The 26254-nt window shown below is 33.5% G+C and overlaps 1 protein-coding gene across 1 annotated transcript in view; it reads right to left on the bottom strand.

Moving 5' to 3' along the window:
- Positions 1-1547: 1547 nt before the first annotated feature.
- LOC129225801 (LIM domain-containing protein A-like) overlaps positions 1548-26254 on the bottom strand; it is a 40959-nt gene continuing 16252 nt past the window's right edge. Inside the window, exons 5-8 of the mRNA XM_054860311.1 lie at positions 23950-24059; positions 17231-17472; positions 2508-2625; positions 1548-1844 (exon numbers count right to left, since the gene is read on the bottom strand). Coding sequence (XP_054716286.1) covers positions 1680-1844; positions 2508-2625; positions 17231-17472; positions 23950-24059 — 635 coding nt within the window. The 3' untranslated portion in view covers positions 1548-1679. The remainder of the gene's footprint in view (positions 1845-2507; positions 2626-17230; positions 17473-23949; positions 24060-26254) is intronic.

The following is a 26254-nucleotide window of genomic DNA, read 5'->3' as shown; positions in this document are numbered from 1 at the left end:
TCTGCCACTGGCACGGCAAAAACTAGTTTCTGCCGCCAGAAAGCCAAACCTGCATGAAGTTTTAAAACTCTTTTCATGTTAATCAAATAGCTTTATAAATTAAGATTCATCTGAAGACTTTTAGATAACAAAGTATCAGTCGACTTTTTGTTATGCTCGTGAAAAATACAAACCTGTTAAAGTTGTCCTTCATCTTGCCCCCGTTATTCCCTTACTTATGCTCAAAGAAAATCGTTCATTTAAGCAGTTCAAATAATGCTGATATTTTCAAAAGATAAATAGTAGGAAAAGATCGAAAGTATTGGCCCCCATGGTACCATTTAAGAATGATTTTTAAGACATCATATGGGTTTTGCTCATACTAGTAATGCCATAGGCACCCTTACGTGTACTTTTAGAAGGGGCTGAGAAACTTTTTTTCTTTCAAACTTTTACCTTTACGAAGAAAGAAAACTTTCTTCTGATTAATAATTGATAAAAGGTAAGTTAGATTCGTGAGGATTTTCAGTATTGAATTGGAATTCAGACAGACTTATCCCTTTTAACGGAATTCGTAGTTTTGTTTTCCTTAGGAGAGGCGGAAACTTATTATCAAAATACATTGTTACAATGGGGTCGTTTCCGAAATTTTAAAAGAATTTTTTTTCTGAAAGAGCATGCTTAGAAACATAGGATCTGACCACTTTTTAAATAATTTGACAAAGTTTAATATTTAAAAAAATATACTTTAATCGGTGAGCAGATTCAATTTCATTTTTTACGCTTCTGCACGTGACGTCACAAATGATGAAATGCCATTCACTGAAGCCATTAGTTCAGAGCGCAATATTTAATTCGCATCTTTACTCACATGTGTTGGCAACGATACGGTTGATAGCAAGCGTACAGCGCAATATTTAATTCGCTTCTGAATTATCACAACGTGGAAACGCGGTAGACAGCAAACGTGAGCATTCAGCGTGCCAGTGGAATACGTGCCAAAGTGCATCACTTGTGACGTCACAAAGACCACGCCAAATTTGAAAAATCGGACATTTAAAAAAATTAATTAAAAATTAAACGTTTTGAAAATAAAAGATTTTTTTCGGTCCATGTTATTTTTTTTATTCATACTATCAACTTCAGTCACTAAAGGTAGTACTTTTGACTGATGGAAACAACCCCACTCTGAAAGAAAATATTAGTACAAATTCGAGTTTAAAAAAATGGAGTAAAAAATGAGTTATTGGGTAATGGCTTATTCTTAAGTAATAAAGCTTTCTTCTGTTAGGATTATGTTGAAAAATTACAGAAAATCTTCTTTAGTCTTATGTATTATGTTGAAATGTTTTGATAATTGTGCTCAAAATGAATTTTAAAACAAGTACAGAATCAAAATCAAGAGGGGGCTCGAGCTGCCTCTGCCCCCCCCCCCCGTATGGATGTTCATGAGTTATGCTACTGAGCAACAAAAATAGGTTTGCGAATGTTTTTAATTCAAAAGTTAGCAATTTGAAGTAGGATTATCATTTGAAGCTCAAGATGACGAAAAGGTAAAGAACAAATCATTTTCCAAAAGTTTCGCCCAGGCAGACGCTTAAAAAGTTTTATTAAAAAGCTCAAAGTACACACAGTAGAGTACAAATAATCAATATGAAATATGGTAAAGTACAAGATCAAGAATCGCAATGAATTAGCATTTAGTTGTTTTTGTACTGTGAGGCAGTCTTTATTACCCTGTAGGTTCGAATGGAGAGCTTTTCGACTCGTTCGATCACACAACAAGCAATCCTGGTTCCTGCGTTGCCAGTCTTCAGACTCTCAGCGTCTCCGCCCTGACCAAGATCGTCTGTGTTTTCATGAATCTACATGAAGAGAAAGATCAGAGGAGGGTACTCTTATTACTTTGTAAACAGTATTTAGCAGTCAAGGGCATAAATGGAAAAAAATACTACGGGACATTAAGCACTTAGGACAAAGGATGTGCACTAATTGCAGTTTTAACAACTTCCATCAAAAATTACATCGTTTTATTAGTAATAATACCAATTTTTCAAAGTCGGGAGTGGGAGGGGTGGAAGAATTGACCCCCTGACCCCTTAAGTGACGGTCCTGCTAGAGTACCTTCCTTGAGCTTTAGAAGCAGCGTTATGATATGGATGCGTCACTTGACAAATCGATTAACTCCATAAAACAAAAAGTCGAGAAAAGTGATGAAGAAGATAGTGTTATCTAATAGGAATGAATGGATCCTCGTGTTACATTTTCTGCCATCGCAGGATCAGAAATGTACTGAACCAAAAATTTAATATAAAGTCACATCCTAAGCATTGATTAAGCACTATTAAAGCAGAAATGAGGATTTTTTTTAAGTGGAGTTAATCGATTTGGCAACTGAGGCATCCATATATTATATAAGACACTACAAGCACGCACAGAAAATAATTAAAGTGAAAGCTTCTCCTGTGCCAAATCAAAAGAAAAAAATCACTAGGAAAAACGAATTACTCTTAAATCAGTTTACGTACCACGAGTGATTTTCCGATAATTGAATACGGACCACGAAGTGAAGCAACTTCATCACTGAAGAGAATGTTCGTTACACCATGCTCGTCACATTCAATGTTTCCCAAGTCTCCAACATGCCTAAAAGAGAAGACTTTCGGTAAGACAACATCAGAACGAATTTTTATGCTTTGTATTATTATTATTATTATTATTATTATTATTTTAAATCATCAAATGATATCTCTATTACCTGGCATTTTCTGACTCAAAACCATTAAGACAAGAGACAGACAAAAACTAAATTCCTGAAAGCCAGGAAAAAGTTTTAGATGCTGGACAAATTATTTTTCAGAATTTATAGGCAAATTCAGTGCAACATGACTTCAGAAAAAATTTTGTTCTGAAAAAACTACTAACCAAGGTAATATTTTTCGTAGTCCAGTGATCTAGCGCCCAGGGGCTTTGTCGAACCCTGATTGTGACATGTTTTTTTTTTTTTTTTAATTTCAAAATTACTAATCTGACATGAAACAGCGTCAAGAGAAAAAAGAACTTTGACTTATATAAGGCTACATGACTTAACTGCGAAATTAAAACTGTCAAATAATTTTGTTCGATGCATCAAGGTTTTATACCCCCCCCCCCCCTCCAAATCGTCAAAAGAAATTGAGTAAACCTGTTTTCACATTTTTTTTTTTTTAAATTTCAGCGAATGTTTTCTTTTTGTTCACATTAACACTATATGCCCAAGCGAATAGGGGTAATGGTTCATGCTCCCCTCCCCCCTGAAACGAGTAATGTTGGATTAAGGTTGCACTTTAAGGACCCATAGATCGAAAAAAATGTTTCAGATCCCCTATTTTTCTCGAATACTACATTTATGACCCTCTCGAAAATCAGGAGCTGGATAAGGTTTCAACTCATATTTTATCAGAGGAGTCTACGAGGGGAGGGGAGATTCATGGCTCAGAATGCGCCAATAAAATTTTTAGGGGGGGGTGATAGTTTTTAGGTTTTTTGTGCTCACTTTGGGTGCTCCATAGAAGATGAGGGGTGCGCCATTGCTCTTGAGATGAGGGAGAGATATACCTGATTTTAGAACTTTTTTCTAAGAAATTCTTTCATCAAATATTAATTTTTTGTGCGCAGCAAAGAAGTCAGTACGAAATACGTTCCATAATTTAATTAAGAGTGGTTTTGCCCCACCTAATCCCTCCCAAATTTAATCTAATGAATACTTACAAAATTTATGCAGAAAGCTTAAGTTTTTCATGCATCTTTGATTATGTAAGCAATTTATGTATTTATGCTTTTTTACTTAAAAACTTAAAACGAAAAATCGGTGAGGACAAGAGAGAACGAGCATTTTGCTATTCAATTTCTTGAATTTTATAGATGTCATGCAAATAGTTCGACACTTATATTTTAGAAATGGCACACAAGACCGTATTGGAAAGAGTTTAAAAGGTTCAAAGCCCCTCCAAAACTTTCCAAAATTATTATAAAGAAATATTCTGAAAAAGTTATTATTATTATTATTTTCAATTTCATTTGAAAATGAAATTATTGTTGCTGAAAAATTGTACAAACTACTACTGTATCTGCTTCTTTTTGGGAAACGTCAGTTGCTCCAGAAGCCCCATGTCTGCAAAATATTCTGCAGCATTTACTTCCTTCAGTTTCTTCCTTATTGACATTTCCACAACTATAAACTGAATGATTTTGTAACTAATAGATCTCCTAAAGTTGACTTACGATGTTTTTTGATTACTAAATTGTCAGAGGAAATTCTGAATTTTAATAAAACACGAAATTATTCATTATTGACATTTTCGTAACTGTCACTCTCATTCATCATTTTCTCAAAAAAAGGAGTCGCGTTGAGTGCAATTTCTTGAATTCTGCAAATTAGATGTGTTTCAATGTGCAGTAAAAATACGTAGATCATCTGCTGAATTTGTGCATGAAGCAGAAACATCTCTCCCTCATTTACATAATCTATTAAAACAAAAAGCAATGAAATGTACGATTGAAACCAATTTTTATTGATGATATTGAATTCATGAAAAATTTCTTTGTTGAAACCCTCCCCGAAACAAAGTCTGGTTACAGCCATGGTGGGGCAGATTTAAAATCCTTGGCTAATGTTTCGAGGATGGAAAATTCAAATGTTTATTAAAATTTTTATCACGTGCAAAAAGTTATAAATGGATTTCCTCTCAGTAAGAAATGAGGGATGTAAAGAAATGACATACTCCTTTTTTTTTTTTCATAGGCGCTCTCATATAAGTTCTGAAGACAGGCAGTCAGATGAGAATGCAAAGAAAAATCTTCGCAAAACAGGTTCTAACGGGGAGAAAAATAGCTAACGCGTTCTGACTTATATAATGTGTGGATTATGAAAACTTTCACGTAGTAAGTGCAGAAAGTACTCATTCGGCAAATAGAAAGATGATGGATTTACGTTCTACGGATTGAAACAGAATCACAAAAACAAAACCCTTACATAAGCTGGTAGGAATACGCAAGACTGAATTTTCGGGTTTGTTATCTAACGATGTCCATTCCAATCTTTACCCTCTCCCCTGTTTTGTGTCAATTATATAAGTATAAGGTGTTCATCATACTTTAAATGAGCCTACAACACATTATGTAAGTTGTGTATGGGAGGAAAACAAAATAGAGTTTGAAAACGATAAGTTTATTAAGGTAAGCGGAACAAGATTCGGATCAAACGCAGGGATACCCCCCCCCCCACCCCGAAATAGAAAGAAATATCCCTTAAAAGACACACGCCGTATGAGTTTCAGAAGAGCAGTCTACTCCATGAGACCCGCTCCCCTTCCAGAAATTTCTGCTGGAATAGAACTTCATCAAAATTGCAACAAAAGTTTTAAATATTGTATTCACACTTCCTCATTCCATGTTCGTTCTTCAGGCAGTTGGACTCAAGACTTAAGAAACTATTATTCGTTTACTGCAGCAAAAAAAAAAGAAAATTACCGAACTTATTTCTCTTTCAATTGACCACGATCATTTTCTTTTTGAATATTTTTTTAAAAATTTCAATACTATTTAACTGTACCTTTATTATTATTATTATTATTATTATTATTTTGGCACTAAGCCTTTTACAGCAGTTAAAAAAGAAATTGAGATTTTTTCTTTCTTTTTGCTATTTTCGTTTTATTTTTATTTATTATTTGATTTATTTATTTAGTTTTCTCATCACATTTACGTAAATATTTTTACTTCTACACACACACACACAGTATATATATATATATATATATATATATATATATACTGTGACACCCACACACACTACACACACACACACAGTATATATATATATATATATATATATATATACTGTGTATTTGATGATAAAGAGTGCTGAAATCCTTTCGACAGGAAGGTGCTTTTTGGATGCCCTGCCCCAGCGACCTGTTCGATTGGCGTGGCATCGGATTTTCGTCTCTGGCAAATGGATACCTAGACATAGACATTGTTGTCGACGAAATGTTTGAAATCATGTGGTATGTAATTTTTTCTTTTCATTTTGCAGGTCAGAGCTGGGGGGTTGGTAATACATGACAGCATATTACTAATATGCATACTATTTACATATATATAATTTATTGCATATATCCAAAAAATAAACATATATAACGTTTGATAATTTTCCTGCCTTCTATATTAAGCCTTATAAGTAGCTACACATATTAGTTCGTTAATTCAAATACATATACTTTTACTTTCTAATCAATTTTGCTGCATGTATGATACTGACCCGCACAGAAACCTTGCAGAATATTTAATATGCCAGCTGCTCCAGCTCTTCGTAAACGTAGCAGCAGTTTAATACCCATGATTTCATCAATTCTTGTTTTCAATGTTCCTAGTTTATTTTTTTAACGTTCCATGTTCATTTTTGTTGTTGTTATTTTTGTTTATCTTTTTGTTACATACACTTTTTTCTGTGCTACCCGTGTATGTGAAACTACACACTTTACTATATATATATATATATATATATATATATATATATATATATATATATATATATATCAAAATTGAATGTTACCCATGTGGGTTGTTTGTAAATGTCCCTACGTCATCCCATAATTTGTTAAATTTAACAGTGTTGAATATGTACAAAGTGATGGCTTATTAAATAACAAAAAAAAAAAAGTTTTAAATGTTCATCATACTATTAAAACTAAACGCAAATCCATTTTTTCTTTCTTTCTTTCTTTGTTTTCTTTTTTTTTTTTTTTTTTTTGAAGAGGTTTTGATACTTTCCAAGTATTATAAATTATTTAATCTCTTCATAAAAGATTACTATCAATTGAACTGATGATGAATAAAATGCGATATCCACTTATGATAGAAGATAACGTGTGACGGAAATCTGTCACGTAGCTTGATGCATTAATTGCAACACTTTGGACCGCTTTGACGAAAAAAAGAAAAGAAACTGCTTTCAAAAATGCAGAAGAAACTGTTAAACCGTGTCTCCAAATATTTGCACGCGATCTTGGCTTATAAAGATATTGTAAGAAAAGCAGAAGAAATTATTGCATCCAGACAGTCAGTTTCAAGGGTACCAGGGATTTCTCACATAAGCTATTTCAACAACTGGAAGGCCTTGTCCATTCTAGATCTTTCTTTTTGAACTAGCACGGACTTTGAATATGTATTCCTATGAAGTATCTTTATAAGAAGAATTAATGATGTCTATAGAGAACTTGGCTGTCTGGAGTCTATTCATGGAAGAACAAAAGGACCAGACATATTTCAAAAAGTTAACTCACGTCTGCAAAATCTAAAACTAGATTACAGCAAGCTCATCAGTATGAGTACTAACGAATGACGACTATCAATGACAAGTTAAGTCAATGGCCAGATCTGTTCTTGAAAAGTGTTTTTAAGCAGTCCAGCATTAAAATAGCACTAAAAGACGAGACTTCGGAAAATATCATAAAAAGTTTTATATGGAATGCGGCAAACTTGTCCTCCTTCATCACAAGATGCGTTTGCTTTTTGAAACACAGGCTCTGAAGAGATTTTGGAAACTAAAAAAATGCTGTTTGTAAATTTTTTGAGCCTGAAAATGAAATGAAGATCCTCGTGAAATAATCAGAATTGTTTGAGAGTAATTGATTTTTGATTTAGCATTTTTACTTGTTATCTTATTAACACATTTAGGGGAGTTACGATATAAAATACTCAAATTCTAAATGATCTAAATGTCAATCCAATCTGAACTGGTATAATCAAGACTTATTTTCTTGCGGAACTCTCGACAATGTTTTGCTGAACTTTGGGTCTAATTCAGAATTAAAATTTTTCCTCAAGAATTAAAAAAACTTTTACAATGATAATTTTGATGTTTTTTTTTTTTTGCTCAATACGTCTCGGAGCTTTAACCCTTCTCACTAAACATACATGATTCATTTTCCTAAAGTCATGTCAGGGGCTTTTTTTTCTTTTTTTAATTAATAAAAATACCACCATAATCATCAGTTTCACTGGGTCTCAATTTATTTTCGTATGATCAAGCATGAATAGTTTTGCCTAACTAATTTGTGAAGGGCTTTAAATCATTGGAAAAAGAAGGAGAACATTAAGTGACTAATTAACTTCAAATTATTAGGAATAAAAATATGTTTCAAAATTGTGCTGAAATGCAACAACAGAAAATATCAGTTAAATTTTATAGTATTTCTCATAAAAATAATTACAGCAATACAATTTTCAAAATCCCCTAGACAAATTGTTGTTGTATTTTTGTGCCAATACTTTCTTTGAATCATATTGTTCACTCTGTTTCATGCCATTTAGATACAGAGGTTCCAAAACTGGGTACTGCAGGATGAGGGGAGGGGTGCCACGAAGTGTTCATGGTGTATGTATATGACAGATAAAGTAGGCTACATGGAGAAAATTCTATTTCTCCCAATAGTGTCGTGAATTGGAAAAGTTTGAGAATCCCTGATTTATAAAATAAAACGAACAATTACAACGAATCTGGGAATATTATTTTTAAAAGTCGAAGTAGTAGCAGTTCTGTGCTAATGAGGCCACTTCAGGTTCTGCAGTCAGCATACAAGCTTAGTCTTACCCTTTCTTCAGATCGTTAATGTAAATTTATTGAACTTCGACTCTGTCACATTTATATTGATGATTAAGAAAAAAAAATCTTGAAATTGCAGGCAGAAAAGCATTTTTTGAGTCATTATTTCCTTACTAGAAAACCGCTCGTCAAGGTATGACGGGTGAAAATTACTTCTACATTTGAATGAAGTCATTGCCAGCTCGATGATATTTTGATAGTTGAAATTTTAACCCAAACTCCAGTTTAATAACCCTAAACTCCAGTGGATAGCTTTCATCTTTGACTATTCTTTCTTCATTCCCCTAAAATGACACAGTCTTACCAGTAAAACAGTTAATTTACCGGATCCAGTTTAGCCTTGCCACAATAAAGCCTTTCCCTGCATGTGTAAAACATTACCAAAACTTACTATCAAATTATCATGCCATGGCGCGAGTTTCATTGTTGAAACTTGCGGGTTACTCGATCATTTGCTATTACATATATGAGGACATGCTTGTTCTGTATCATTGTAACTTTTTTCTCATGAACGGTTTTAGAAAATCTTATTCATCTACTCTTTTATGCGGAGTGTGAAAATATTTTTTAACTCATCATAAATTTAACTGTTAATTGCTTTAACACAAATAAGTGGAGCATTAATTTAAAAAATATACATTAGTTTGTACTATTTTCGTGCGAATGACCCCATACCTTTTTCATGTTTTCAGACGGGTATCTTTTTTTCTTTGGCATTTTTTCGGTTAACTCAAAACAAATGAAATGAAACAGAGAAATTTTTTGAAAGAAATACTTTGACATTATAATGTTTGAAGTGTTCAGGTCGACTAAACTTTAACGCATGGCACCCACCTAAAACCAATACAATATCCGCCTAACAAGAGAAGGATATTCCGTCTGAAGGAAGAGTAATGTTAACTGAACGACTCTAGCTCATTGCTGAACAAATTGAATTTTCAAAATTATCTTGTTCATAAATAAGTTCATCAACAACTCAAATTGCTCTCAAATCTGCTAATGAATGGGTAACAGGAAGTGGAAGTCCACAAATGATAGGGGGGCTTTGAGGGGGAAAGGGGTTTCGGGAAGTTGTGACAGTTTGTGACAAGGAAGATGGTGGATGTAAGAAGTGCGACATCACACGTTTTGTGTTAACAATATGCTTATGAAAAACAGTGTGGCATGTGATAAAGGGTGGGAGAGGTAAACTTGTATACCAATGCAACTTGATTGTACATTGACTTACAACAGCTTTGATCAGATTCTCTTTTGATTCAAGTGGTTAAAATATTGTTCTGATTTTGTTCTCAAAATTATTTCTTCAAAGTTTGCTTTCGAATATTACTGATTTTTCTTTCGTAAATAAAGCGGAATTTGCTAACCGATGTCTGTCCAACGCAACAAGAAATCTTATTTCATGTCTAATTATGAGAACAAAAGAATTGCAACAAGAAAAAAAGAATTGAATTTGTGCAATAAAAAGAAAGAAAAAAAAGTGAGAGGAAGTTGTTAGCAACAATCATAAAAAACTAATTTCATATATTTTTCCTTTTGTTGTTGCTGCCTGTTTTTCGTTCTTATTTTTAAAAATATACGTTTTGAATAGTCAAAATATTATTTTGTGCTTCAAAAAAAATAAATAAACAAATAAATAAATAAAATGAAATATAAATACATAAATGAAATAAAAATATTGAATCTAACTACCCACCCTGTATATCCTAGTCCGAAAAAATTTCATTGTTAAAAATCGGCATAACTTCAGATATCACATGTTCCAATCCAAGGTAATTGGAAATTCGCTATTTAGAAATGTTCGCACAATTGCACTTTTCATCAAAAAGAACCAAAAGTCTTGAACCCAGTATCAAATTATTCCTGTTAAACATGACAGCGTAAAAAAATATCATTCTTTGAGCATTAAAGAAGGTTAAATGAACCAAGCAGATTCAACACGCAAAGCTAGTTTTTTTTCCCATTCGTTTTCTCCGCAATTAATATTCCATAGAAGATGCAAGTTTTGCTTCAATCTTTGTGACCTTGACCACATTCTAACCTTCCTTTCCAATCGTGTCTTCGTTTTTTAACCAACCTTTTAAAGGGAATGGAAATAAAAAATATCAAGGTTATCAATCGCCATTTTGGAATTAGGATTATACAATTGGTTAAAGGAAATTTTGACTGGAAAATTCGAAGCAAGCCGTTCATCCCTATGGGTTGGACTTATTTATTGCAATTTGCGAGAGATTTTTTTTTTGTTTTATTTGTTCGCAACTTATACACAATAAATCATTTGTATTTTTCTATACTTTTTAGGTTTATTCATTTATATAATCACGACTCTTGTAAAAGTAACAAAACAATCGTATTTTGTGGGAGATAAGCCGAACAGACACTAGCAAAAACTGGAAAAAAATCGACAAAAAATAAGCATGCAAGTGATTTTTCCGGATAATTAGAAAATTTCCACGAATTTCAATCTTCGGGTTCATAAAATCTCGTTTTTTTTTCTTTCTTTTAAAAAACTAAAGTAGAAATATGCAGGAACTGAACACACACAATGTATCAAAATTTTTCTCAACAGAAGGGCGACAAACTAAGGGCACCCATATGCAAAATTTTAAGGGGGGGGGCAGATATTTTCTCCATAGAAACCGATTTCAGTACAGATTAGAGTTATTAAAATTTGACATTTTTAATAATTCATTCATGATAGTTGGAGAAAAAATATTTTTACATTTTTGCAAAGAAAAGAGTACTAAAAGCAAGAAAATTCAAATTCAAAGGGGGGATTGAGCCCCCACTCCCCCCCCCCCCTCATATAGGCGCCCTTGGAGAGAACCGCCTTAGGTGGCAGAAGTTGTAGCTACGCCGCTGGGTCTCTAATAACTTTAAGTTTCAATTTGTTAACCCTTTGATGGTATTGAACGTCTTATCACGCCCTAGTGAGCATATGTTTCAAAAGCATTTTACATTAATTTTTCTGCTACTAAATGTTCGTTGCCAAACGGTCAGAGGCGCAAAGCGGTCGCTAGGCATTGATATGAGGTACGGTACTTCATTTACATGGCAAGTTACTTCAAAAAAAAAAAAAAAAAAAAATTATGGGGAAGAATTTCACAAATCTTACTCATGATCCAGGACCGTCAAAGGGACGTGAAGTAAATTTTTACAGAATAGGTCAACTCTCTTCTCTGGGTCATCCTCTATGAGAAAAAGGGGCATTTTGACGTCCAGACGCTGTGTTCGGGGACAACGGAATTGCTTCTTAAAAAGGGGATTGTTTATTCCTTAGTCCCTTCAAAACGGGATGATCGTTATTATGCGCATGACTCACTCTGCTCAGCCAGAATTAATTATTCTGAATAAACAGTTTTTACATCAAACCCGTCATTTCAGCCTCCCCTCCCCCTCGGAGGGGGAAAGGGAGAGGGGCAAAGGAGAAATATATTTCATAAAAATGAAGAATTAAATGCAAAATACTCACAAAAATATACAATTGCTCTATGTTTCTAAAATTCAGCCCTAAGTCGGGGAGGCAAAAAGCCCCACCTGATCCCTTAAATAACGGATCTCTGATCTGCCTTACCTATTTTTCAGTGAAAGTAAACTCCCGATTATCCAAGCAATAGCAGGGGGGCACCCCCTTAACAGTAACCGCGGACCCCCTAAATATCGCAAAGATCCCCCCCCCCCCCAAAAAAAAGAAAGAGTCCCCTAAAAGTGAAAATACTCCACAAAACAAAACCCACCTAAACATTTGAATGACTCAGTCTGCGCCATACCTCCCCCCCCCCCAGGTGGACACCCATGGCTTTGGGATGACACCCGCGATAAGCAAATTCGTGGACAAATTAGGCAAAAGCGATGCTAGTGTCTGCAATAGCTTAAAAATATCAGTGGCACTTCCTTTAAAATAAACTATAGCTAAAATTATAACAATGTAAATAAAAGTGCATGTAAAAGCTAAAAAAGGATCGCTCATTATTACAAACGGATTACATACATACGCAAGTCAATTGTGCAAGCAGATTACCTGCAACAGATTAAGCTAGTTAGCACCAAAAACGTATACGGAAGGGGATAGGTATTTTTCAAGACTGATCTGGTCACTCGTTTACGTACGAAAGTAGTGGAGATCCAAAAATCAGTAATCTAAAGAAGTGAGTAGGGTAGATCTAAAACTCACTTTGGAGACCTCGAAAGGTTTGATGTCATTAAAAGTGATGGGGAAGAAATAAATAGGAATGTCTGGAAATGGATTTTACACTTGTTTAGTTAAATTGTGTGCATTTTATCTACATAATTTTTTCATCACCGATTTTTTTTTTTTTTTTTTTTTTTTTTTGAATGTGTGACAGGCCGTGGAAAATGGAAAATCAGGAGAACATATTACGACTTGCATTTTGAAAACCAAGGGTTCAGGAGGTGGTTATGATCAGAAAAGAAACTTGAAGAAAACCATCCATTTAGTGAAAGAAAACTCAGCGCTAGAATTAATCAGAATATTGGTGGAGATATAACTTTTAAAAGAAATATTATAAATTTTGGAGTCAGCAATCTTAATTCAGCCGCAAACATTGTGTACCAAGCTGTAAAACATCTCAAAGAAACCGAGCTTAGGAGCAGAAATAGATACCGAAGACCTTGAATCGAAAGTAATTTTCCCTTCCGGTTTTTCATTTAGTATCCTTATTGCATTTATATGAGCTTACTTCACCTTGAATAGACAAACATCTCGTTGAGCGCGCCATCTGTTGACATAACTTCAAACTAATAATATTTCATATATAGCATCTTGGCAGATTCGATATGTTTTATACAAAGTGTTTTAATATTTTACAAGCGCATGAATTCACAGGATTCAATTACAGGAGGAAACAGAGCTCATTTACCTCCTATCTAAAGATTGAATGGGTGGATATTGCACACTTAGTACAAATAAGAGTTTCGGTGCTGGCAAAGATTTTCCCGAACCCCGAACTTTATTTTTTGGGATTTTTTATTTCTAACTAGCTGCATTGCCCGGCTTTGCACGGTCTACCTCGAAAATAAAAGTTATGTCAAGCGACGCATGTTCAACAATCAAGCTTTAATTAGAGGAAAAAAAAAATATTACAAAATTTCCAGTCAAAATAATCATTCTCAAAGAAAGAAAACGGCAAATCAAAAGTTCCCGAAAAAATTAAACGCATCCCTCCATAAATACAACTGATAAATTGCCAAATAATAATCATAAGGGAAAATTTTTACCATTTTATTAAGTCACAAACGAGAGAACGCCCCCCTGAACGCTAATTTAAAATGAGATCGCGCAAACGATAATTTTCTGATTTAAAATTTCTGTTCCATTAGGCTTAGCAGTGCTTTTTAATTTTTTCCCGGTGATTTATTCGTATAAGCGGGGTATTCGTTTATACGTTACCCGATTCGGCAAGGCTGAATATTGTAAAAAAAAAAACTTATTGTTCTTTAATTTGAGGATATTGATAAATAGTTTAATTATGCTAATTGGGAATATTGTGCTTCATAATGGGGAGGGGGATCCTTATGCAGTGCTGGTATTATATTGCAGTGTACCGGCAGTGAAACAGCAGCGTACCGGCTAATGGAACACAGACTCTGGTCTAAATACCAGAGAAACGGGATATTTTTTACAGTAAATGCCGGAATATAAAAGTACCGGCCTAATCGAAAACCAGAGAAACCGGAAAAGTCGATATTTTTTATGGTAAATGCCGGAACTGGCAGTACTGGCTTATGGAACACCAACTATGGTTTTTGTACCATTTAAATTAGTTTTTGTTCATTATAGAAATTAGAAGGTATCAATTCCGCAATTGAAAAGTCAATTTTCAACCCTCGACGCTACAAAGAAGGAGTTATGTAAGTTTGAAATGTGTGTCTGTGTGCATCATATAGCTCCTAAACGAATGAACCGATTTTCATAGTGATATAGACTTGATCAAAAGAGTTTTTAGCCGAGTCTCGTTCTTAAGAAACTTATATTAACTTGAGATATAAATTAGAAACTGAATTTGCGTCTTTCGTGGTTTTATTGGTGAGAACGTACTTGTACAATTGAAGCATTGGCGCCTATCAAAACAACGAATTTTTCTACGTGTTTTGAAATTTGTTTGTTTCATTTAAGTTATATACAATAGGAGTTATAACCTTTTTAACCTTTTTTCGTAAATTTTAAATGCAATACGTCTTTATTCATGCGATTGATAACGGTTTCATTGATGAAATATATATCAGGGGTGCCCACCTGGGGGAGGGGGTCATGGCGCAGACTGCTATTGAAATTTTTAGGGGGGGGTTTTGAAGGGTATTCTTCTCTTCTTTAAGAGTTCTCTTGCTTTTTTTGGAGGGGGGGCTCCGCGAAATCTAGAGGGGTGTGCCTTTGCTCTTAGGGGGGGGGGGCACCCCTGTATACATGGAAAGAAAGGTCAATGATTAAAAATTTGAATTTGCTGTCTGTTTCGATTTGAAAACAAATAAAATATTTGTAATTGATTTTAGCAAGAAAAGGATTTTCAATTTTACCTCTTGATTCTAATTTTACTACGATCAGTAAAACTTGGTAGTTGTGATTATTTTCCCCTTTCTCGTGCTGCCCATGTTGTCCAGCAAAAGTGACCAGCGAAATTAATTTTAACATGAGGTTGGCCCTAAGAATGATTTTTTTTAAAATTATTAATTTAATATTGTTTCTTGTTTTCGATTTTGGGGTTTGTATTATTCTTTGTTTTGATTTTTCTAGGCATTCTTCATTACAAGTTCTAATTTCTCTGTTTACTGTTAGTAAAAGTGTTCCTGGATGTGTAATTTCGACGGAAAGAGAAATTCGGGGGAAATGGGACAGCCCTGCATTTATGCCGAAATAGAATAAGAAAAATTTTTTGTAGCTTTTGTAGTAGATGTAGTAGCTTTAGATTCTTGTTGCGACATAAACTGAACAAGCTACAAATAATTTTTCACCGTTTATTTTAGCAAAAATAGAGCGCTGCCCTATTCCTCCCGAAATTTGAGTAATCTTCTTAGTGGTAATTTCTTTTTTAAAAAAATCGTATTCTTGAAGATATTCTCACCATAGATGATTTTTAACGAAATTGTGCATTTACCCTTACACGAGGACCGCCCTTGAGTTGTGTAAAAAAGTATAAGTATCCGTATCCGTGAATCTAGACACTAATGATAATTATCCGTATCGGTGGTTCTACATTTTTAGCTATCCGGCACGCCACTAAAAGACTTGTTTGTGCCCTCTTTTTAGTGAATTACTTTTTATCGCTTAAATTTTTTCATGAAAGTGAGCTAAAAATGAAAGAAAGACATGTGACATATGCATCGGGCGTGCACAGAGGTTAAGAGTTTTATTCTCAATTTCTCTATTTTTAACTGTTTCCACTCATATTTTTGTGTTATTACATCAATTGGCATAAAACAGCAGAATGACTTCTAAACTAAGGTGTTGCATTATAATTACCCCGAATTAAAAAATAATTTAACAAAAAGCCAATTTTAAGATAAAAGTACTAAATTTCTAAATGTTAAAGAAAAAAAACCCTCCTTTTTTTATTTCAGAGTGTTGCAAAATTTGTATATTTGACAATTTTTCATAGATTATTAGTATGAAGAAGAATAGGTTTCAACTACTTCCAATCTGAGCACTAATTTCAAAACTATTGGATGATACAATTATTTGTGTAGAGAGATGCCAACCTATTATGTGAAATAAATAGTAAAAAACTGGTATAACCTCTCCAACTGCATTAGGCCATAGCCTTCTACAGCATTATTGGAAGTCAAATATACAATCATTTTTACTTATTTATTTATTTTATTTTTTCTGCAAAGTCCTATAGGTCACGAAACAAAAAGCACAGCGAAAATAAAAATTGTTTTACTTAGAATAGCGACATTAGTCAAAAGCATAGCACTAATTTTCTAAACCCTCATCCTAGAAGACAACCGTCCGGTCTTTCAGCAAATTTAATACCTACTCAGAGCCAAAACGTTGTCCAACGATCCATAAATTTATGTAAGCAAAAATACTGAAATCAGAAAAAGACGAGTCCGGACAGTGACGGTACTCCTAAGTTTCAACACTATTTCCTCACAGTTTTGCTACTGAAGAAAGTTTTATCGTGGAGTTTACTATTTATTTATTTTTTGAAAAGTAGCGAAGTAACGACTACATTTCAAAAGTAGTGTGTCGCTACATTTTATAAAATGTAGTTATGGTTGTAGTTAAATAAATTTGTAACAAAGTAGTTGTTGTTCGCTACGGAAACAAATGTAATTCTTCCAACCACTGGTTTGGACCTTGGAAGAAAATAGCCCTCGTACTAAAAAAATATGGGGAAAAGTTCCCCTTGGCTCTGAGCCCCATAATTTCAGGGGCACAAAAATAGGGTTAATTTCTTTCTTTCTGCTTTTTTTTTTTTTTTTGAAACTACTAACTACTTTGAAAATGTGCGGATTTTCTAGTGAGAATGCACCAAATTTTACCAGGAACTGGGACTCTTGCTCGGGCCATACAAAATACCTAAATAATTTTTCTTTTTATTCCTTGTTTCATGTTTTAGAAAAATGAATGTCATTGATACACATTACCTGTTCAAGTCCTGGGGTCCAGCGTGGTTAACTACTTTCGGGTTGTAGTGCGGACCCGTTGATTGGCACCCATTGCTCAAGTCTCCTGCAGAATGGACATGGAAGCCATGTCTGTGGCCAGCGGCTGGGGTTTCGTTATCTTCTTGTTGCTCTTGCTGCTGATGTTGGTCGTGCGATCCATGATGGTTACCCACTTCGAATCCTTGGAGACGGACATGAATATTGAGTGGGCCACCCGTTTTCTTGAAAGAGCAAAATAGAGATACAAAAATAAAGATAAATATATAAACTATGGGACATTGCACAATGCTCAATCCATTAGCGCGGGTACGACATTTTTGCGCATATATTTGCAATTGATTCTCGGAATCGTAGACTTTGACCTTAAATTGTGATATATTCGAATGTAAAGAACCATCACGTATCATAATATGAAGTATCAACTTTCTAAAAAAAAAAGCTTTCTTGAAAACAATGATTTGTCTAGTTGCGGGGAGACCGTACGGACACACCCGCAACACGAGCAAAAAATTACTTTTTAAGGGGATCCAGGACATAAAAATCGTCAAAGTTTGCAATTTTTTTTTTAACATTAAAAAAAAAAAAAAAAAAAAAAAAAAAAAATCCGCTTTCCGCATCCATTTTCCTCTTCTTAAAAGGACGTTTGAATCTTGTTTCTATCTTAATTAGAACGAAAGATATATTTAGTTTTGTTGTGTGCATGCATATAACTAAAATTGCATTTAACTTTAAAACTTTAAACGCGTTTTTCTTCATGATGCAATTTGTCCCGATTTCTTGTATTCAAACTCTTATAAGTCAGGACCGATAAAGTTATAAAATTTGGAGCATATCTTTTTCAAACAGTTTACTTTAATTTTTATTCGGCGAATTTAAGAAAAAACGTATACTGCAAAAAGTATGATTTTTACAAAAAAAAGTACCTTCGAACTTACTGAAATTTTTCTTCAAATATTTTTTATTTCTTATTGAATAAATATTTTTAAAATCGCCGAATAAAAATTAAAGCTTAGATATTTGTGCATAATGTTTTGAAAAAAAATTAAAAATTGACCAAGAATATTTTGAGTTATAGCACTTTAAAGCAACCACATTTTATAAAAAAAAAATTAAATAAAAAAATTTTGTTTAATATTTATGTTATGCAAAAAATCAGTAATCCAACGTCAGAAAGCACAAATATTGTTACTTATTGAATAGATAGTGAAACAGTGCAAAAAAAAATAAATTATTTAATAAAATTTTTTCCAAAATGTGTCCTGGATCCCCTTAAATACAAGAAATTTTATTAAAAAATTGATACTTCATATTATGACTCATAATGGCTCCGTAAATAAATAAACCACAATTAAAAGTCAAAGTCTAAAATTCCGAGAGTCAATTGCAAATATATGCGTAAAAATGTCACACCCGAGCAAATGGATTGAGCAATAATGTAATCAGTAAAAAAAGTGGTGTTAAGATACATAGATGCATATTATGGTATTTTTATTTATTTATTTATTTTCTTTTTTATTTGTTTATTTTTTATTTATTTACTTATTTATTTTTTATTTATTTTTTGATAGTGGAAGAAACTAAAATTGCATATAGAAATAGATGTCCAATGGTCAAGCTGTATAGATTTTTTTATGTGTTTTTTACTTGTAAGAAAAATAGTTTACTTCAAATAGAAAGTATACCTAAAAGAAAGCTGTAAAATGCGATAAAAATGTGCAGCAACGAATTTATTATTACTTCATCTCTTATCTAGAACCAAAGGGTTTCTTATTAGTTGATAAAGAATTGATAAAGCGGAAGTTTTTTGCAATTAGGATGATACCGTGTTGCCATGCTGCCCTTAATAAGGTCAATTAATCTAATCACCTCTAGAAAAATCTTTGAAAATTTTTCTTTTATATGATGAATGTTATTTTACAAAACTCTTTTCCAAAACAAGGTGCTGAATACTAAAAAAGTCCTCTCACAAGACCTAGTTCTTTTTTTTTTTTTTTTGTTTAACTTTTTTAAAGAATTGCAGTATTTTTTGCACTGTAACGTAACTCATCGAAGTTGATCACATTCTAAAAGTTCCATTTTTATAATTTTTATTACAGTTTTATACAGCTTTTATTTATGTTTAATACTTATTTATTCGCTTTGTTTTTCGTTTTATGAACGTTGTCTTCTCTAATTTTGCAAGCTTTTTTTATTAATTTTTTTTAAAAGAGCTAGCATGTGATTGATAATTATGCTTTCATTACATTCTTTTCTTGAATATGAGCATAAAAAGAACTTAAAACTTTCGTTATATTCAAAATTGCAGAACCCTTTTATAAATAAGGTAGTGAGAAGCAAAGGGATGCAAGTGGCAAATTTGGAGATAAACAGTACAAATGGTAAGTGAACCTCTCCTCTGTCTTGGGGCAAGAGATTGTACTAGTAGCCCTGGTAGGTGCTGCTGTACAGCATGATTTAGAAAAAAAATTAATGAAAGCCTACTCAGGACGTAATCTTTATACACGTTGTGCTCAAAACTGGAAAATGTCCACTTACATCCCTTGCTTCTCACTGCCTCAAATTTATTTATTTATTTATTTATTTATTTTTTTTTTTTTTGCAAATTTGTGCTGCTTTTATGTTACTGTTTATATTTTAACTTTTCAGCTCAAAAATAATGATTTATTTTTGATTGATAGGTTGCTTTTCGGACTGCTAAATATACGAATTTCAACCTATGTTCATTAACACAAAGAAAGAAAAAAAAGCAAAGTTTTTCTGTAATTTCTGTTTCCTTACTTAAAACTGTCTCTCTGCAGCAAAGTATCACTTAAGGAGTATTATTCTACTGTTTGATAAACTCTACATTTAAAGTAGCATGAAATTCATTCATCTTTACGTGTTTTCTGACGTGGTAGTTTAGGAAAGTTTCTCTGTAATTTCTGTTTCCTTACTAAAATGGTCTCTCTGCAGCAAAGTATCATTTAAGGAGTTTATTCTACTCTTTGGGAAATTCTACATTTAAAGCAGCATGAAATTCATTCGATTTATCTTAACGTGTTTTTCTGACGTCGTAGTTTAGAAAAGTTACTCTGTAATTTCTGTTTCCTTACGAAAGCGGTCTCTCTGCAGCAAAGTATCACTTAATTAGTTTATTCTACTTTTTGGGAAATTCTACATTTAAAGTAGCATGAAATTCATTCAATTTATCTTTACGTGTTTTCTGACGTGGTAGTTTAGGAAAGTTTTTCTGTAATTTCTGTTTCCTTACCAAAACGGTCTCTCTGCAGCAAAGTATCACTTAAGGAGTTTAGTCTACTTTTTGGGAAATTCTACATTTAAAGTAGCATAAGATTAATTCGATTTATCTTTACGTGTTTTCTGACTTCGTAGTTTGGACACGATGTATAGTTTAAAACTCTCGCTTCTTATATCACTAAGCACACTTTGTAATACAGTCAAATTCCGATACAAAAAAATTCAAGGGACATCATTTTTTTTTAATGGGAATTTTGTTTTGATGAATAACAAACAATGAACAGTATGAGACCTGAAATTCGGAATTCCGAAACCCGGAAGACCCAAAATCCGGATTTCACCGATTAAATACTTAAACTATTTTTTTTAACAAAATCCCTCCTTATATATTTTTTGTTTTAAAATTTCAAAATTGTTAACGTTCGGCAATTACTTGTTGAAAACACAGTACTTTCAGTTCAGCTTCTTCTTTTCAAAACGTGTTTTCGATGGCACGAGTTATGCGTAAATAAACGTTTTGCTGTAGTTGTGCAGCAATCTTTTAACATGTACTTTCGGGGTTGAAGATAATTCCTTTTTTCTTCTCATTAATATGCAATACAAAGCTTACTAAACAAAAAAAAATCTTTTTTAGTAAAAATGTGATCTATTTATTTTTTCGATTGCTTAATAGCAAAAAGCAACATCCGTGGCAACGCCGCTGCAAATTATCTCCGACTTTTCTTTTAGTATAATGAAGTACACTTTCATTCAGATTGATCAAAAAGTTAAAAAAAAAATAATAAAAAAAAATAGCGCAAACATTAGCGAAACCAGGAAAAACGTGACAAATACCGCACCACATGACAGGAGAATGTTCACTATTTTTGAGTCAGAATCCAAAATCTGGAAAATTCCGAAATCCGAAACGGTCTCAATCCCGAGCTTTCTGGATTTGCAATTGAAACGAGACTGAACATTTATTTCGTTGAAACGGATATTTCGCTGTATTGATAATCGCTGTAGAGAGGTTTTGCTGTAGTTTTCTTTTTTGCCCAAGTGTAAGAAACGTAAGCTAAGACTGATAAGAGTCTTGCAATCTTGCAAATTCAGAATTTCGTTTTTCTTCAAAGAAATTTAGAGTTGGTAAATGTTAGCCAGAAGCAACTCCTATTTGACAAAAGATTTTTTTATCTAGGCAGGCTCGTCATTTTGAATTTTTCAAGGAAAGAAAAAGGGGACTGGGCAAGGAGTTTTCTCAATGCAATTTTCTTTGGAACGACAAAAACGACGCCCACTTATATGTAAAAACATTAATTTTGAAAAACCAACCAGGGGATTGGGTAAGTGCAATTTAAAAACCTCCCAAAATGACGAACAGGTTTCAAAGCTTAAAAAACATTCGATTATCGGCATAAACAAATGGCTCTAAGTTTTTAACTCTTCACAGTTTCAAGATCAGTAGCAAAATATTTTTCAGCAGTATGACAGAGATTAAAAACAAAAAAATAGTCTGCAAGATAAACCGACATTTAATTATTCTTAAAACCAAATCGGCACCCAGAAATGCTTTAAAATAAGTTGCTAATACAAGTGCAAAATACATACAACTTATAGATTATATCGCAGAAAAAAATGGTACAAATCTGCGTTAGCTGAGATTCAAGATTATTTTTCTAGAAGAAGTTTAGGCCTTTTCTCACCCAACTAAGAATTAGTCTGCAGACTTTCCCAAGAATCTGCATCAACAAACTCGCTGCGTCGCGCTGTTTCTGCTAACAGGGTTTCAAGTTTTAAAAGCTCTACCTCAAGATATGGGCCCGGAGTTCTATTTTCGAGCAATCAGGAAGATAGCTTATTGATCTCACTTCGGGAAAGCCTGAAGCTTACATTTCAAAACCGTGTCGATTTTTGTTGTCTATGTGATTGGCCCCACCATTCACATGACGCTTTTGAATTTCGTTGAATATCAAACTCAAAAATTATCACACATACACAACCTTGATTCTAAGGTTCATCGGTAATTCAGTCATAAATAAAAAAATTTAAAATTCCAACAGGAATTCCAATGATTTTGAAAAATTAATCAACTAACTGAAAAAGAAAAAATCTACGACGCCATTATGTGAATTTTAGTCAGCAATACTCAAAAAAAGAAAAAAAAGTGCAAAATTTTGATCTACTATCAACGCATAGAAGTATTCATATAATAGCTGAATTTATTCTGCCGACATTTTTTTTTTGAAATCACAAATAAAAGAACCATCCTTTTTCAATATACCGACAGCTCGGTTATCACATCCAGATTACAGTTTCGTTCTTGTTGTGGGCTCATTAGTCTGGAAAAGTGAATAACCGAGCAGGAGGCAGTTGTCATCTTATTGAAACAGAGAATGCAACAAACTGGCAGATAAGGTAAATTTATCTTACCAGTGAGAGTCCGCAGCGATGGTATGGTTCAACTTGTAAATTAAAGCTACTTGGGTATTCAGCATAAGCCAGGGCTGAGGCAGAACTACGTGCAATACAGCAACAGCCCAGTTATGTAAAGAGACTGCATTTTGTCCTTTTTGGGGACTCATCACTCTGGAATAGTGAATAACTGAGCTCTGGCTTATTGGCGGTAACGTGTTGCTTAATACAAAAGTTTTTAGGGGTTGAATCGCACACCATAGCTGTGGACTCTCGCTGTTGAAATAAATTTACTTTATCTACCAGTTTGTTGGCACTCTGCTTCAATGAGGTGAAATCTGCCTCCAGCTCAGTTATTCACTATTCTGGACTGATGAGTCCACAACCACAACAAAAACGAAACTGAAGTATCTAGATGTAATAACCGAGCCGTCGGTGTAATACATGTAGTTCCACTTTATCACTGGCTTATGGGCTCTAGCTTACTGCTTAAGAACCATCCTTAACCAAACCTAATTAATTCCCATCTCTTTTGTGAAAAAGTACAACTCACTCGAGCCAAAAAGTCACGCCATATTAACGTAAAAAAACAGCTGAAAGAAGAAATATACAAATGCTTATGTCAATCCATAAACTGGTCAATGAGAATGATTTAATGATCGGAAAAGGTAAACTAAAATTTACGCAAAATTATTGCTTTTAGAAATATAGAGTAATCATTTGGAAGCAGTTCTTCTTTGCAAAAGCTTTAATTTGTCGAAAGAAAACTTAAGTACATATTTATATTTGCTTTTGTTTTGGCTTTAGTTTCTGTTTCGAAAGGAATACATGAGTTCCAAAGCGTTGCATATGATTGCAAGCATGATAGTGGCATCGCTATCGTCTTCATTGACAACAAAATATTTTGTTCATAATATTTTAAGGAAATAATGTATGATCTAAAAGCAAAAATTTATGCATTTCCTTACTTTTCTCCCCCCTCCCTTTTTTGGAAGATTAAAATGAAATATTTATATTTTGACTTTTTAATCTTAATTTACTCTATCTTGTATGCTAATTTGTTTGCTTACTTTTTGCCACAGGGATACTTGTCCCTGCACATTTTGTTGCTTATCTTCAGGAATGGCTCTGTTAGGTTGTACTTTGCATACAGCGATATTGTACAAACTGTATTCAGAATCTGAAAAAAATAAATAAATGAATAATTGTACACTGAAATGCTTATCAAGTTAAACAATATGTATTTGATAGTGATATTGCCGAAACAATGTTTAAGCGTTTGAGCATAGCTACATTTCGAGTTAATGAGTTCATGTATTTTTGGGAATAATATTCATAAAATTCTGGGGATAAGTATTCACAACATTTTGCAATTTTTTAACAAGAGCTGTGTTTAGTTTTAAACTTTGATAACCCTCCACACTCGCTCCCTGAGCAAAATATTTATATCGAGAAGAAAAAAAAATGCATCTGGTATTCTACGACGCCATAGGGCAGGGTTTCACAAACTTTTCCGATTCGCGGCATCCATTGAAGAATTAAAATGTTCTCGAGGCATCCTGCTTACTCTATTATGAATGAATATATTGAAACCGTAGGCACTTTGCGGCATCCCTCGCCTCTCCCCATGGTACCCCATGGTGCCACGGCACCCCTTTTAGGAACTCCTGCGATAGGGGGCTGGAGTAGCCGAAGTGTGAGTGTTTTTCTGATCAAGCTAATGCTCCCATGATTTCCCAAAACTCGCTTTTATTTTTTCATCCAATTTTGAGCAAGGTATATACTAGTGATGTGCCGAATCGTTATAAAGTAGATCCGCGGATCCGGATACGGATCCGGATCATTGGTGTCAAGATCCGCGGATACGGACCTCAAAAATTTTTTTTAAATCCAATTCAACTATCCATGTGTAAAATTTGTTGCGGAAGGTATTCCCCTCAGAATAATGGCAGTTTCTTCAAAAAATTTCTACTGCGGCAAAAATATAATCAAGACTATGATTTACTCCTTAAAGAAATCTTCGTTAAAATTGAGGGAGAGTTGGAAGGAATGGACCAGCGCTGCATTAATGCTTCGATGGAATGTGAAAATTATTTCTAGCTTGCTCGGTAGATGTAAAATACAGGAACAAGAGTGTAAAGCTGCTACTGGACAGGCTAGAAATAATTTTTCGCATTTTATTCCAGCATAAATGCAGCGCTGACTCATTCCACCGAACTTACTCCGATCGACGAAATACAGAGCCGGGAACACTTTTATAAACAGTAAATAAAGATTTTAGTCTCACTTTTTTGGAAGGATGCCGAGAAAAACAAAAATGAAGAATAACAGAAACCCCAAATCAAAAACAAAAACTAATATTAAATCAAAAATTAAAAAACCAAAACATGTCCCAGAAAGCCGACCTCATATTAAGATGAATTTCGCGGGTCAGATTACACATTTGTTAACAAATATGAACTGACAACAGGTAAAAATTTTAATCATTGAGCTTTTTCTACTTATCTTCCGATTTTGAAATCGCTACTAATCACGCGTATAAAGGCTTAGAATTGCATTTAAAATTTACTTAACAATATTATAGCTCCTACTGTATGTAAGTTGGAAGTTTCAAATAAGTATCAAATGCAGAAAACTTCGTTCTTTCAATTAGGGCCAACATTTTTAACGTACGGGTAAATTTTTACTACCTTAATCGTGAAAAGCGTTAAGTCGGTTTTTAATTAATATCTCCGGTAATTAAAGTTCTACAGAAACGAGGCCAAGCTAAGATCACTTTCGATTAAGTCACCTTTTGAACAAAAAATGAACTATCGAAATCGGTTTTTCTGTTTAGGAGCTACGATGCCACAAAAAGACACACTGATACACACTTTTAACACTTATTTCCCCTTCCTTTTTGTAACGGGGGGGGGGGGATAGAAATAGGCTTCTGAAATGATACCTTAAAATTTAAATAGGGGATAAAATCTAATTTAAACGGAATTTAAGAGTCCTTTATTCAAATATTTAAAAATTTTTAGAATAGAAATGATCCGTTTAAAATCCGTCAAAAAAGTAACGGATACGGATACGGATCTTTATTTTCCCTCGGATATCCGCGGATACGGATACGGATATCCGGAACATCACTAGTATATACCTAAATATGGACTAAAATAAATGAATAAATCAATCACATATTATAATTTCAGGGAAACAGGTGGCGTAAGAGAAATTCTTTGTAGGGTTAAGTAGATATCTGAGGTTTAATTTTAGAGATCGTTTTGCAGTGGTTTATTCAACTAAAGAAATGAAATTTGGGAAAAAATAACTGCGTAAAAAACAACTTGAATACAAAATAACACAGGCGTTTAAATGAAAAATAACTTGATG

Source organism: Uloborus diversus, chromosome 7, assembly GCF_026930045.1.
Source record: "Uloborus diversus isolate 005 chromosome 7, Udiv.v.3.1, whole genome shotgun sequence".
Lineage (NCBI taxonomy): Eukaryota > Metazoa > Arthropoda > Arachnida > Araneae > Uloboridae > Uloborus > Uloborus diversus.
The sequence above is the reverse complement of the archived record's forward strand: the minus strand, read 5'-3'. Positions and strand labels throughout refer to the sequence as shown.